We start from the raw sequence: 15,873 nt of genomic DNA, 5'->3' as shown, positions 1-15,873 counted from the left end.
AAGACCCAGAAAGAATGGCTTCTTGAGAAAATACCACTTAACCTTTTAACCTTAGAAGGTGAAAAGCTGTTTTGTATTATTTTGTTTTGTTGGTCCTAGTAAAGGGTAACAGAGAAATGACCAACGTAGCAAGGAAATGACCAGATTGAGCAAGGAAGAATCTCTTGGGGAATAAAGATAGAAAGGAGCCAAGTCATGCAGAACCTAAATTCTTCCTGAGCATTCTGAACAATGAGAAACTGGACAGAGACATGATCAAATTTGCAGTCCATAAAGATCCCTTGACCGTTCTATGGGCAGCAGCTTTAAGGAAGAAATAACAACAAATACTGAGAAACTCTTTGCAGGAAATGCAGAAACCCAGGGGGAAAGGATGGCATTATCTTAGATATGACAGTGGAAGCTAATGAGAAGTGTCCAGGATTGAGGTTATTTTGAACACGAATCCAAGAAGAGAACTTGGTAGCAAATTAAGTGTGGAAGAAGATGCATAGAAAGGGGAAAGGGAAATATCAGAGAGAACAACGAGGTTTGGGCTTGAGTGATCTACTGGAAAGAAAAGAAGCTGTAGGGAGAATAGAGACAAAAATATTGTGGTGAAAGATCAAAATAGTAGTATGGAACACATTAGATTTGAGGTAGCTGTAAAACATCCAAATAGTGATGTCAAGAACTAAACACTTCCAAAGCTTCCCTTTGATAAAAACCAAAGTCCTTACTCTAGACTGCACTAGATTTAGACCCTCACTGCTTCCATTATTTCATCTCCCATTTTGCCCTCTATCACTTTGCTCAAGCCAGAGTGTCCTCCTGGATGTTTCTCAAACATGTCAAACCAGCGTCAGCCTCAGAACCTTTGCGCTTACTATTCTCTCTGTCTGGAATGCACATCCTTGGAATAAATGCATAGTTCAAATCCTCATTTCCTTCATGTCTCTGTGTGATATCACCTGAAAAGCAAGACCTTCTCCGATTACGCTATGATACATATCTCCTTAACCCTCCAGCACCCTTATCCTTCTTGTCCTTTTCTCCATAATATTTATCTGATATATTTTATAATCACTTGTTATTTTTTGTCACTTGCCTCCCTCAACAAAAAGGCAATGGAAGCTCCATGAAGACAGAGATTGTTATTTTTATTTACTGATCTGTCTCAAGAGATAAATACAGTTCTTGTCATGACTTGGGAAGGGTTTGAGATTTTATCCTACTTGGAAGCTAAGAAGTTAGCCTGCCACATTATAATGGTTTCTGGCAGAAGGCACAGACTCCTGGCTCAGAGAAAAGGGACTTAATTATTCCATAGCAACAGCCAGAGTATTGGAATTTGTTCTGGTTTCCCAAGCCCCAATTTCCACAGGCCAATGTAAGGGGCATCAAGTGATAGTTGCAGGGAAAGTACAGTGTGTTAAAGGAAAGAAAGGCCAAGCTTTTAAAAACCCGAAATCTTTTGTAAAGGGCAATTAACATGGTCTTTGCCCTAGAAGGAGATATTAACTTTATTACACTAAACAGTAAACAAACCTGCCTTTTGGTGCAGAGGGAGACATTACGTATTTTCTAAGGTCGTTTGTTATATAAACACCCTTAAAAAGATAGTCTGAAACAAAGCTTATCAGTACCTCTACTCATAAGACACACCAAAACATGAGAGAGGATGGAGAATTATCTTCTAATAACACATGGTAGATATCCAGCACATATTCTCTTTTACCCAGCACATATTCTCAGATGAAAGAGTAACCCTTTGAGTTAGGTGTTATTATTATTTTAATTTCCAGATGAATACACAGAAGCACAGCAAAAGTGGCTCCAACAAGCACCCTCTAGCTCCAGAATACATGCTTTAGGGAACTGAGTCCTCTCTCTCTCTTGCTTTCTCTTTCCCTCTCATCTGCCACTCCATCAGCTACTTTAGGTTTTGTGAATGAGTGAGGGAAAAATAGAGAAAAGAGAAAGAAGAATAAGAAAGGAAGAGTGGAGGAAAGGAAGAAAGAATGGAGAGGTTTTACCCTACTTGGAATAAAATTCTTTCTAGTAGCTATCCATACCTGCTCATCTATCCAGAACTACAGAGTAGAAGGGATCTTTGAGTTCACCTTACAGGTGAGAAAACAGGCTTGAGAAGGGAATGACTTTCCCACAACCATAGAGGGAGCTAGGGATCAAACTAACCACTAGAACTATTTTCCTGACAGAATCTTTGCCTTGCATGTTTCAGGCCCACCTGGCTCCTTTCACCTTTCTTACACAGGTGACATTCCCAGAACCTGGAGGCCAGGCTACGACACAGAGTCAATCAATAACCAGGGAGATCTGTGATATAGCCCAGTAGGTGGGGCCTTGCTGCCATCTGCCATATGACCCTTCCAGTCCCAGGCTTCTGAAGAGACGTGGTAAGTGCGGTGCAGTTTTCAACTGACCTCTGGACGCAGAACTTCAGCCATGAAGGTAACAGGCATCTTTCTTCTCAGTGCCTTGGCCCTGTTGAGTCTAACTGGTAAGTGTTTTTGCATATTTTTCAAATTTAAATAAAACTGTTTTGACCTGTTGCTTTGTGAAGCACATTATCTTCTAGACTTTTGATGTATTCTAGTCTTCGAGAGATGTTTTGGACCTAATGAGATGAAATAAAATCAACAGGTAAGAATTATTTTTTAAGAGGAATTTTTAACCTACTATAAGCAAAACAATTCTACTAGTAAGAACTTCCCAGAAATAAAATGGTTTTCCTCTATTGATGTGGCTGACCCTTTGTTGGGATATGGTAGAGAAAAAAGGGCAAAAATATTTTAACTTTAAGTATACTTCTAATTCTGTAAATGTGTAAGGCCAAATTACAGATTTTAAATTCTCATGGGATTGCATAAAATAGATAAAATGGCTTCCAGTTATTCAGTATAAAAGGCATAATTTGACTGATTAAAAATTTATTTTTTTATTGTATAGGTTTCAGTGTACTTGAATCATATATAGTTTGTCAGATTTATCCCTGAATAGCTAATATATGTGATATAAAGTGAATTTTTTATTTTCAATTCCTGGTATTTCTTATTAGTATCTAGAAATACAAAAATTGCATTTTGTGTATTTACATTACACATTTTGAATGTTTTGAAAGAAAATATTCTGCTTGAATAGATGGTGCACATATACCTCCAACTGCATCTTGACGATGTTGACAGACAACTCTGAACCCGCAGAGCCAAGATCAGTTTCCTTTTTATCACTGGAAATGGTTAACATTTTCAACTTCACCTCTCATGTAGTGAAGGATCCTGTGGAGAGCCAAATCAGCACTTTGCTAAGAAGAGGAAGAATATTGTTTGTTGTATTTGCTGAATATTTATGGCAGCAGTCAGTGTTCCCTTTCCCCCTCCTCATGCATGTTAATTAATACAAATAGATGCCTGTGATGAGCACCTGCTCTTCAGTTTTTAGACTCAACTAGATTCTAAAAGCCAGTGGGCCCCCAACAACATCAAGTTCTGACTATCCCAGGGGAAATTCTCCAAGCTCATAGATACCTCCCTAATTTTCATTACATTTAGATACAAAGAACTACCTCTTTGCTCAGATCACCTCAAAGATTGATGATATTAAAATTAATTTTCAGGAATGTTTCCTTATTTGATTGCTATCATATTAGTTCCCCTTCCCTTCCATGAACTTATCCACAGTTATCATTTCCTATATGTTGTCAGCAAAACCTCTGCTATTTTCTGGGGGAATAGAGATTAGCTATTTTGACTACCTGTAAATTCAACAAATGTGAGTTAGACCCATAGTCCATATGATGCAATTGTTGGAAATAGCTCTTTGGGAACTGATAGTGAGTTGGCAAAAGAACTCTATTTTTTCAACAATACTTACAAAAGGGAATTTAAATGTAATTGAAAAAGCTAACTTTGTATCAGAAGACCTGGTTACTGCTTATGATAACTGTTTCACAGCTAGTTATAAAAACTCTCCATACTTTCATCTGTAAACTGAGATAAAAATTATACTTCACTAATTGTGAGATTAAAGATCTAGTAACTGGTTTTGAGAATGTTTGTGAGTATTCAAAAGATAATTTGCTCAGTGCCTGATTCATTTCCAGCAGTAAGTGCATAATTTCTATTTTCAAGGAAATAGATCAACTTCCTAAAACATCAAATCGAGATACTTTGGTCATAATCAAAGTTTTACTCAAACTTTTTAAGGTTTCGCCAAGGAAGGGGTACAGGAAAATCAGTCAGATACTTTTGGAAGATTATAGAAATCAGAAAGGGTGGGGAATGAAAGAGCCTAGTAAAGAAGTCACAATCTGCAATGAAAGCAGAGAATTCTGATGAAGAATAGATCTGACTTCTTTCATTTAGGACCCAACTTACCATATCTGATTTATTTCTAGGTAACACTGGAGCTGACTCCCTGGGAAGAGAGGTAAAGAGATATTTGTAATTTCTTATTTCTCAGACTGGAACAGTTTGATCCAACAAAAATGCAGCCTTGCTGTCACCTTTCAGTTTAGCCTGAAGTTAAGAGGAGTATGAATGCTAGGGAGGGTTAACGTGAGAAATGCAAATGGTAATAGTAGTTCCAACCCACAGGCGTATATTGAAGGACAATTTCACTGATGTATAAGCAAGTTCCATATAGTCCTACAGTGCTTGCTGTGAAGGGGTTTTTATATAGACTAGTAATAGCTGTAGACCAGTATTTGGGGTGGAAGCCTTCTCAACTTCACTCCAAGTAGCCCTTCCTCCTTACAGCCAGTTTGACCATGTTGGCATGCAGCTCTCCCAATCACCAAGGTGTGGCTCTAATTTATAATGAACGACAGAAAATAATAAACTAGGTTCTCCTTCTAGAAAAATATTCTAACTCTAACCTTTTCATATTTTTTTGTTTAAGAGGTAATTTCAGTAAATTTGGAGACCAGAGGAAGAAGTGTCCCTGTTCTCAGTACATTTATATCTAGTCGGAGACAGCTGATAGACCAAAAGTTCATGAATGAATGCAGTATTACATTTGTGATAAGTGTTATGAAAAAGTTCTGCTGCCGTTAGGAACTTAGCCTAGTTAGAAAAATCAGGGAGGGTGCTCCGAAGTAACTGAGGGGTTATTTTGAGCCAAAAAAAAAAAAAATGAGTGTTAGTAAAACAAAACTGGTGGGGAGATGTAGTAGAATAAAGTAGTTAAGGGCTAAAGCTCCGGAACTCTGACTAGGTTTGAATTCTGAATTTAGGAATTCCTTAGCTGGGTGGCCTTGGCTAATTTTATTGCTTTGTGCCTCATTATCTTCACCTGAAGAAGAATATAATAGTTAGTTCACAGGATAGTTAGGAGGTTTAAACAGAAAAAATATATAAAAAGCACTAGAACAATGTCTAGGACAATGACAATCATTTGATGATTATAAACTCTTACTGGAGTAGAATGCAAAGACTTCCAACACTGGACGATGCCTAGTGCCTTTAAGTGCCTAATAGAAGACCAGTGTGTGTGGACTACAGTGTACAAGGAAGAACGTGCCCCAAGATGTGGCCAACCTGAGAGATGCCGGCACCCGCAGTAATTGCAAACTTGAACATTATCTCATCCATCCGTGTAAACCTCACAACAACACTATGAGATAGGTGGGAAATGATAATATCATCACCGTTTTGCAGATGAACTGACTGAGTTTCAGAAGGGCCATAGGACTTACTAATGTCACACGGCTTAGAAATAGCAGAGGCATGACTTAAAACAAGGTTTTCTGTCTCCAGATAGTAAGTTATTTCTCTTACAACACACAGTATCATTCTCCCAATCACAGTTATTCCCCAGAGAAATAAAACCATTTCAGAGATTTTGCTATGAACTCGAGAATGGAGAATAATGGGAAATGATTCTGTTTAATTCCATTTTTAGGCCAAATGTTACAATGAACTTAATGGATGCACCAAGATATATGACCCTGTCTGTGGGACTGATGGAAATACTTACCCCAATGAATGCGTGTTATGTTTTGAAAATCGGTGAGTACAAACTTGAGTTTCTTTTAAACTATATATTTTAAGTTAGTTATCTTCAAGTGTACTGATAATATGAATCTCGCCCTGAGAAAAGCAAACTATTTACTTTTTCCAAAAACAGTTATCTCTTTCTTATTCTCCCTTTTATATATTTAGCATTAAATATTATTTTTTAGAAGTCACTTGTATGATAAAAGCCTACATTTTTTACAGCAAAATAGTCGATAGCTTGGATTTTTATAAATCTTATACACACAAAATACCTTTAATTAAAAAAAATTATTAGTGGTTGCAATGATTGTGTTTTTTAAAGCCCTCAGTTATGCAAATATAAATTGTATAGATTATATAACCAAAAATATATTTTTACTTATGGATATGAAAGCCAGTTTCAGTAAAGCTTCATTTCCTCAGTGACCATAAGTAGGTGATGTGATACAGAGAAATAGATTCAACACAGATTTCCTATCTCACTCAGCAACTGAAACCTTAGCATGTGTCAAGCATCATGCTAATATTCCCGGTCTTACTTGTGCTTATGACTAAGAAAACATCATGAGCATGTATAGGATGGCTTCTTATAACTTGGGGCAAATGCCAGAAGATGAGGTGTAAATAAAGTGCAACAGGAGTGAAGCAGAGATACATATTTTTTATTAAAAGGGGCCAAGAAAGGATCCATGAAAAGAATAGAATGCCAGCCAGGTGCAGTGGCTCACTCCTGTAATCCCAGCACTTTGGGAGGCCGATGCAGGTGGATCACCTGAGGTCAGGAGTTCGAGACCAGCCTGGCCAACATGGTGAAACCCCGTGGTGGCGAGTGCCTATAATCCCAGCTACTCAGGAGGCTGAGGCAGAAGAATCGCTTGAACCTGGGAGGCAGAGGTTGCAGTGAGCTGAGATTGTGCCACTGCACTCCAACCTGGGTGACAAGAGTGAGACTCCATCTTAAAAAAAAGGAAAAAAAAAAGAATAGAATGCCATTTAAATAGAGTTCTGAATTTTGGCAATATCAAAAGAGCATGCCAGGTTAAATAAAGGTGTGGAATGAACAAAGCAAATAAAAGGGATTCCACGAGTGACTTTAGTTTTTCTGAGATTGACTTGATATTAAAGACTTTGACTCAGGCTCAAATGACTGTGTAAATTTCCATTATATTCTACTGCATAAATTCCCTTTTCTGTAATGCAAACCTTCTTCTTGGGCTGTTTTAAACCATTTCGGAAAATTCTCAGAGTTTAGCAAGTATTGTGGAAATAGGACCTCTGGATGAGAGGTCTAATATCCTGAAGTTTTAGACCCAAAACATTAGGTATTCTACTTTGTAATAAATCTGTTTCCATAATTAAGACTTGTAAAAAGAATTTGAAGCCACCTGTTAGTTTTCTCATGACCCATGTTCTTGACATTAAGCTCAAACATCATATTTCCATCCAATGGGAGGAGAAAGCAAGAGAACAACAGCTTTGAGACTTGGGAAATTTCCAAGTGCTGCTCAACATTTACAGTGAAACATTAGAAAAATATTAGTAGAGGGCTGGAACACCCTATCTGCTTAGTCTCTGAAACCTCCGAGTTTCTGCTTATTCTTTCTATTTGTTCAAAACTATGTAAATATGGGAGGCACATTTGTATGCTAGAAAACATGACCTCTCTTCCTATATTTCTCAGATAAGAAAATTTAGATCTAGAGACAAAATGTTGCTTTCTCAAATACAACATATTTCCTAATGTATGACATTGCCTTTTTTACTGTTGATTAAAAGTCCCAAACTTATTACCTAGTAACTAAAGCCAGACGCTGACCCTAGTTTGAGACAAGTAGATAATACCAAACAAGGGCTTGCAAATCAGTCTTTTTGGTGATTATGTGCTTGGCAAATATATTCAATAAACACTTTTTGTATTCCTTCTACGTCTTCATAGGGAATCTGTACCGGCAAATTCTTTTCCATAAACCTGCATTTCCAATAGAACCTTCTATAATGATGGAAATGTTCTATGTTTATGCTGTCTAATACATAGCCACTAGCCACAAAACAGTAGCCTTAATGTGGCTAACACTAACTTAAATGTGGCTAGTACAACTGATCAGCTGAATATTTAATATTATCTAAACTAATTTACATTTACATAGCTCTATGTGGATAGTGAATATATGAAACTAGAGTGAACAGCATAGCAACTCTTGTTTATTCTGTTTAGGTGTGTGTGCTTATGTATGCTAACTGATTTGGAAATCAGTATTAATGAGCAGTTAATGATTGTGGGACAAGAAAGCATTAAAAAATCTTAAAGAGTTTGGCTGGGCATGGTGGCTCATGCCTGTAATCCCAGCACTTTGGAAGTCCCAGGCAGGTGGATCACTTTTGTTAGGAGTTTGAGACCAGCCTGGCCAACATGGTAAAACCCCGTCTCTACTAAAAATACAAATATTAGCCAGGCATCGTGGCATGCACCTGTAATCCCAGCTACTTGGGAGGCTGAGGCAGGAGAATCACTTGAACCCGGGAGGTGGAGGCTGCAGTGAGCCAAGGTCACACCACTGCACTCCAGCCTGGGCAACAGAGTGAGACTCTGTCTTAAAAAAAAAAAAAGAAAAAAAAGTATATGGAAGTCAGATGTCCTCCAGTAATAGAGAAGTAGAAGAATTTTTGTAAGCCTGTACATTCAAAGAAAAAATGGTTAGAAAAATTAAAGACCTGGAAACAGTCTTCTAGGGAACAATTATAAAATTTAGAGATATTTAGTTTAGGGAAGAGAAAACTAGTTTGGTAATGGTAGTGTGGGGCGAACAGAGAGGTTTTATCTGGAGGGGAGGATGTTTAGAACTGGCAGGAATCATGTGGAATAAATATGTGATTTACTTTTGTGAGACCTCACAGATACAAATCCCCAGAGCTCTAAGATGAAAGGTCAATCAATTAGAAGGTCCAACAATAGCTCAGGCATCAGCTGAGATGGAAACCTGGTGGCGAAGGCAGAGGCATCAGGAGCAAAAGATGCAACAATAGTTTTGAGTTTAATTTCAGGGGTTCACTGTAACACCCCACGAGATCTGTAAAAACTGTAAGGACAGATATTTTTCCTTTCTGTTGTATCCTTAGTGTATTCAACAGTAATCAATAAATATTTGATGAATTAATGACTAAGTGAAAGTATAAATGAATGAAAGACAGAGAAAAGATTATAAATCTCAAACCTCTCCAACTTTAAATGAAGCTGTTATTTTTCCCCCTGTTTTTCTCCCATAGTCACTTTTTCATCAGTGAAGTTTAAGCTGATATATATTTTTTAATCTCTACTGCAGGAAACGCCAGACTTCTATCCTCATTCAAAAATCTGGGCCTTGCTGAGAACCAAGGTTTTGAAATCCGATCAGGCCACCGCGAGGCCTGACTGGCCTCATTGTTGAATAAATGTATCTGAATATCCCCTGTTGTTTCCATTTGCTTTTTCCTCAAAGGTATGTTTGATTATACCAGGGTCAGGGGACTTTGGTAAGACTCAGAATAGACCAAGTTTTAAAACCATCAGGAATCCTGTAATTTCAGACAGGGTTTCCCTCACAATTCCTTTTCTTTCCTCATCTTTCTCACATCCTGAGGTCACTGCCTTAGAAAATGTGATTGCAGATATTAAATGGCAGAGCACAGATGATCATGAATACAAGTAATTCTTTGAGGACTGGACTACTATTTTAAGGAACGATTGGAAAATACCCAGTCCAGAAACATGTTACCCATCACAGTCTGCTGATTGGAATAACTCCTTTAGGTTTCCTTGGGATTTGATTGAGCATCTATTGTGGCTGGCACAGGTCTACGTGCATGGGCATAGAGCTGCCTACATGGTGGAATAGAGTTTAGTCTTTGAGATTTTCCACTTATCTCAGAATGTAGATTTTGGGTCAGACATAATTGTCTCAAAAAGATTTGAATCATTGAGAAAACAAACAAAAAAAGTACATTTTCTTAACAAGGCTGTGGAGCAGCTTCTGGACTTAGCCTTAGTTCTTCCCCAGCAGGGCCAGTTTCCCATTAGTTACTAAGGTGAATGGTGGTAACGTAGAGCCTGTGGTTGTCCCTGATAACCCGGGGCTTGGATGGAGGACTTCCTCTTGTGCTTCCCTGGGAGATCTGCTTCATAGGGCCTGATGGGTTTGTGCTGTGCTAACCTGAGGCGGGTAGGTAGGGAGGCCTGATTCTGGATTAACTTTGGGAATGGTCTCTTCTACTATCAAACCATTCCCAAAAGATAATCTGACAAGGAAAAAAGTGACTATAGACTGGATGAACTGATCAAGAGACCTTTGTGCAGCACACTTTGGTTTATGTGTGGGCCAAAACAACCCTATAAGATTATCCTTATCTTATGAGTAAACTTAGAACTAAGTGAAATCACCTGCCTAATATTGCAAGCAAACAAAGCGACAGGCTTAGGTTTTTATTATAATACAGGACTGACTTCAAATCTAATGCTTCTTCCATTAAACCACAATCACCTCACGTGAGTTACTCATTGCCTATTTTTTCTATAGAAACTTTAGATAACACCTTCCTATTAAAAAGGACTATGTGTTTATATTCAGGGAAGCAAATCAGATAAAACTAAAGAAGTTCCCCAAAAGAAACAAAAGGTATGTACAGCTATTAAAAGAAGAATAAGGAGGAGGAGGAGGAGGAAGAGGAGGTAGAGGAGGAGGAAGAGGAGGTAGAGGAGGAGGAAGAGGAGGTAGAGGAGGAGAAGAAGGAGAAGGAAGAGGAGGAGGAGAGAAGAAAGAGGAGGAGGAGGAGGGGGAAAGGAGAAGGAGGGGCAGGGGGAGGAAGAGGAGGGGGAGGGGGAGGAAGAAGATGAAAAAGCAGCTTGAATTCCCAAACTCATGAAGAACTAGCCTAGAATGGAAAACTGGGTAGAGAGCTAACAGAGCCTGAGATAACAGCAGGTTTTCTAATATACAGCAGGAAATAGATCACCCATTGAATCAGAAATAATCAGTCAAAAGCTATTGCACACTTGCCAAACACAGTTGCCTGACACTCTTAAGGTTTAAGTTAATTTCTTGTGATATTCAGAATATACACGTCTTGAGGTTTAAATCTGACCACTAGAGGATGCTGTAGTCTGCCAAGTGCCTCAGCCAAACCCCCGTCTAACAGCTCTCATTAAATATCACGCTAACAGCAGTTATGGATGCAAGATGGCTTCCAACACCTTGTCTGTGATGCTAGAGGACACTCGAAGGACATCCCTAATATTAAGGACCTTTGCCATGATAAACAGAATTTAAATAATTGAATGCTACAAATTTTCATGTCTAATTGAACCAGTCTACAAGTCTGGAGAGACAAGACTTGGGGATTATAAGCAGAAGCAACCCATTAACCCAAATTGTCTATCTTTAATGGTTCTGTTCTCTCTCTGACCCATCAGAAAGCATGTGGATTGCTATGTTCATGTATGGTAGTTTATTAGGCCATTCTCCCATTGCTCTAAAGAAATACCATGTGGCCTGGCATGGTGACTCATGCCTGTAATTCCAGCACTTTGGGAGGCCAAGGCAGGTGGATCACCTGAGGTCAGGAGTTCAAAACTAGCCTGGCCAACGTGGTGAAACCCCATCTTTACTAAAAATACCAAAATTACCCAGGCATGGTGGTGGGCACATGTAATCCCAGCTACTTGGGAGGCTGAGACAGGAGAATCGCTTGAACCCAGGATGTGGAGAATGCAGTGGGCAAAGATTGCACCATTGCACTCCTGCCCGGGTGATAAGAGTGAAACTCCAACTCAAAAAAAAAAAAAAAAAGAGATACCTGAGACTGGGTAGTTTATAAAGAAAAGAGGTTTAATTGGCTCATGGTTCCACAGGCTATACCGGAAGCATGATGATGCGGCATCTGCTCAGCTTCTGGGGAGGCCTATAATCATGGTGGAAGGTGAAGGGGGAGCAGTCAGGTCACATAGGCCAAACAAGAGCAAGAGAGAGGGGAGGTGCTACACACTTTCAAACAATCAGATCTCAGGAGGACTCACTCACTATTGAGACAGCCAAGTAAAAAGGGCTCCCTGGAGAACCTCCGACCAGCCTGAACTGGGAGAATGACGTGGAGCCACAGAAGTTCATGCCCTTTGCAGAGGGGAGGAGCCTGACCTCTTGAGTTCCTGTGTGGTGGGGCAGAAGCTGGATAACAGGCTTCCTTCTCACTCTACTGAAAGTTTGAAAGTTTTTCTCTTTTTCCTTTTTTGCCCGATAAATTCCGTTTTTCTCACCCTTCTATGTGTCCACAAGCCTAATCTTTCCTGGTTGTGTGACAAGAACCCAGTTTTTAGAAGAACTGAGGAGGAAGTCGTGTAACAGTATCACAGGAACAGCACCAAAGGGATGGTGCTAAATGATTCATGAGAAATTTAGCACCCATATGATCCAAATTACCTCCCACCGGGCCCCACTTCCAACACTGGAGATTTTGACATGAGATTTGGATGGGGACACAGAGCCAAACCATATCAGGTAGTTGTGTTTTAAAAGAGATGATTTACAAACCAGAATATGTTTAGAGGAAGGAAACTACCAATATTGATAAGAATTTGAAATTTTGCTCCATGATGAGTGGTTGGAAGAAGCAGGAATATTTGGGCTAAGGAAAGGAAAACCCTTAGAAGTTGGTGGGTCTTTTCAAAAGATTTAAGGGATTAAAATGTTAACACCATGAAAGCAGAAATTTTATCCTTTTTTCACTGCTGTATTACAGGCTCAAAACAATATCAAACACCTAGGAGGTACTTAATTAATATTCTTTTTGGTACATAAGTGAATGGGGAAGAGGAATGAACATGATCTGGTTGGCCCCAAACGGTAGAATTTAGACTAATTGGGTAGAGATTAAAGAGATACTAATTTTCATTCAGTGGGAAAATGTACCCTATAATGGTTAAGATCAGAGGCTCTGATTTAGAGAGGCTGAGTTTGAATCTGGCTCTGCCTCCATCAAGCCCTGTGTCCTGGGAGAAGTTGGAGAATTTCTCAAAGTCTCAGTTTCCTCATCTCCAATAGGGGTTAATAATAACAATTCCCTCATAGAGCAAATAGCACAATGCCTGCCATATAGTATGTGCTCAAGAATAATTAGTTATTGTTGTTATTATTCATCTTATAATACTTTGGGCTCACTAAAACAGTGACCAATTGTCTCCTGGTATATAAGCATTTCTATGACAGAAACTTTACTTCCTCAGGTAATAATTTGTTGCATTATTTATTTCTTCGGGTAATAATTTGTTGCATTATTTACTTCTTCAGGTAATAATTTGTTGCATTATTTACTTCTTCAGGTAATAATGTGTTGCATAATTTTGTAGAAAACATTCCTCAAATGCGTACAAGATTGGACTAAAGTCTCTCTGCTTTTAATTGTAAAAAATTCCAGAATTACAAACCATGCCTCCAAAATAGAAATTCGAGAGTAATGGCTGAAGACGAATTTTGTGGACTAAGAAGGGTTTTGTAGCCCTGTGAGGGAATAGGATAATAAACCCAGCTCACACTATTAGATTCCCCATCCCTGGATAAAAAAAGAACTATAATCCTCATTAAATACAGGACCACAAAACTGCAAGTAAACTCCAAGAGGGCATAGTCACAGGGCCAATACATTTCTGTACAGTTTCCTCTATTGGTTTCAGAACATTTGAAATATGAAGCTATCTGGTAGGAACAGTGTATCGAAAACAAACAAAAAAAATTGTCCCATTGGAAAAGAAAATGTGTTTGAAATTAAACATTTTAAAATATAATTTATACTAAGCCTCTTGAAAAATAAGAACTTGAAAAATATTGTCCTTTTATTTCCATTTCTATGACCCAATTTATCCCTTAAAAACTTTAGTTTATTCCACCTATGTACAAATACAGTTTAGTTGCATAACAAGCGAAGCTATTAAATTAAAAAACATGCAAAGCTTTTACTTTTCCAAGCCCTAGCACTGCCAATAATTTTGCTTTTTTTTACTCTCACAATCCAGTGCAGAGAGATCCTTTGTTTTCTTTCATTGTATAAACAAAAGCTAACTTTTAGCTAAAAATATGGAAAATGTATATAACAAAATGACGTTCACAAAAACGGAATAACGCAGATCTTTTCCTTTTAAACAAATCAAAAGTCACTAAAAAGCCAAGAAATAGTGAAAACAAACAGACTGATTGGAGATCAAGTCAAAACCTTGTTACTTGGTTGGGATGCTATTTGTGGCTAGGTGCCTTTTAGATGTGTTCAAAATAAATAAATAAAAATGGAGGCTACAATTTAGATTACCCCATGGTCAACTGCCCACAGCCATGTAACCAAAATTTTAATCATCCTGATTTGCCTGAAATCTTAACCTTGAACATAAACAAAGCATAGACATTAGCATTTTGTCCTTTTCTGCATGGTTCAATGAAATTAAACCAGTAGCTACAGATAAATCAGCTTAAACAGGCTCTGTTGCCTTAAAAACAAATATATGACAGCTAGTCATGAAAAAGGACAAAATACTTCCTCCTCCAGGCTCTATAAATTGTGGTGGAACTGCTGTTAAATGGAGATTTCATGCATTCTTCAACTTGAGGTTTCCCAGTTCATGAACTATTCTTTTGTACTCACAATAAACTCTTAAAATTCTTTGTGATTTAACTTTATTTTTGACAGATAATGGATAACTCATTCAACTCATTTAATTTGTATTCATGAATAAAAGGTGTAATACAAAATAAATAGTAATTTTTTGGCTCCATATAGTCCGTGTTAAAAGAAGAGAAGAAGAAATAAGAGAAAACTAGGAATTAGAAGTCACCAGAGGAAAAGTTGTGTTAGAAATAAAGAAAAACTTTAAATGTGTAACTGTGGAAATTAGAAGGAAAAAGGCAGAAAGAGCCATGCATATTATTAAATTAAGCAAAATGTAGACATAAACACCTGAATAGACAAAGAATGAGAAGTAGAGAGAAAGACCGTGAAATTTTGGTAAGATTTATAGTAAATATGGTTGTGGAAGCACAGATGCACAATAAGTTATATTTTGAACGTTTGTGCTAAATTTCAGGGTTTTTTTTTTAAAAAACAACACTTTTTTTACAGAAAGAATTCTATGTGCTTTTCTTGAAAGCTTACATCTACATTTTTGAAATTTTTTTATATTCTAGGGACCTTTAAAATACTTAAAAGAATGACTTAATAAAGATTAACTTTCAAACCTTAAAGATGCAAATTAGTACAAAGTGAAAGTTAATAAAGAATAATAAAAATTATAGGAGCTAACCTCCAGGTAAAATTCTATGTGCCAGATCCTGTATTAAATATTTCCCATGCATCCTCACAAGGAGTCCTGGGATCCTCATTTAGGAATGAGAAAACTGAGGTTTTAACTCCCTCAAGGGTTGAACCACTCAAACTGCAGAGCTCCTTGGCCCTTCCGTGATGTTACACTGTCTGTCAATCTCCTTTACTGCTGCTGTTGCCTCTGCTTTCTGTAACAGTTAGCGCTGATGACCTCCCTTTCTTTGAAAAATAATTGCTCCAAGTTCCCTGAACATGTCATGCTCTCTGGCCTCTGTCCTACTTCTCTGATTGAATCATCCTTTTTGTTTTACTTCCCCACAATACAAACACACACAGGGAAACACATGCATTCCCCAACACATACACCAGATCCATCTGTCTAACTTTTTCTTGGCTAGCAGAACACAGGTACAACCTCCTCTGGGGACCCTTTATTAATTCTCTACATCTGAGTCAAGTGCCTTCCACTTTTTACTCTGTCTCTGTGTTTGCCAATTTCTGAAATGTCTTTTTAAGATCTCTGCTACTGCAGAAGACCTGGACT

At 38.0% G+C, this 15,873-nt stretch overlaps 1 protein-coding gene across 1 annotated transcript; it reads left to right on the top strand.

Moving 5' to 3' along the window:
- The first annotated feature begins 2,223 nt into the window (after window positions 1-2,223).
- Window positions 2,224-9,444, top strand: SPINK1 (serine peptidase inhibitor Kazal type 1). The gene is made up of 4 exons (XM_009449909.4): window positions 2,224-2,503; window positions 4,400-4,431; window positions 5,905-6,011; window positions 9,320-9,444. The coding sequence occupies exons 1-4, from the start codon at window positions 2,449-2,451 to the stop codon at window positions 9,363-9,365; spliced, it is 240 nt and encodes a 79-aa protein (XP_009448184.1). The 5' UTR covers window positions 2,224-2,448; the 3' UTR covers window positions 9,366-9,444.
- Window positions 9,445-15,873: the final 6,429 nt, after the last annotated feature.

The sequence above is a fragment of the Pan troglodytes genome, chromosome 4, assembly GCF_028858775.2.
Source record: "Pan troglodytes isolate AG18354 chromosome 4, NHGRI_mPanTro3-v2.0_pri, whole genome shotgun sequence".
Classification (NCBI taxonomy): domain Eukaryota; kingdom Metazoa; phylum Chordata; class Mammalia; order Primates; family Hominidae; genus Pan; species Pan troglodytes.
The sequence above is the reverse complement of the archived record's forward strand: the minus strand, read 5'-3'. Positions and strand labels throughout refer to the sequence as shown.

Excerpts from the sequence above, each read along its gene's own strand:
- SPINK1 (XM_009449909.4), top strand. The coding sequence starts at position 2,449 with ATGAAGGTAACAGGCATCTTTCTTCTCAGTGCCTTGGCCCTGTTGAGT. Across the intron at positions 2,504-4,399 it reads GGCCCTGTTGAGTCTAACTG|GTAACACTGGAGCTGACTCC; the intron begins GTAAGTGTTTTT and ends ATTTATTTCTAG. Across the intron at positions 4,432-5,904 it reads CTGACTCCCTGGGAAGAGAG|GCCAAATGTTACAATGAACT; the intron begins GTAAAGAGATAT and ends TTCCATTTTTAG.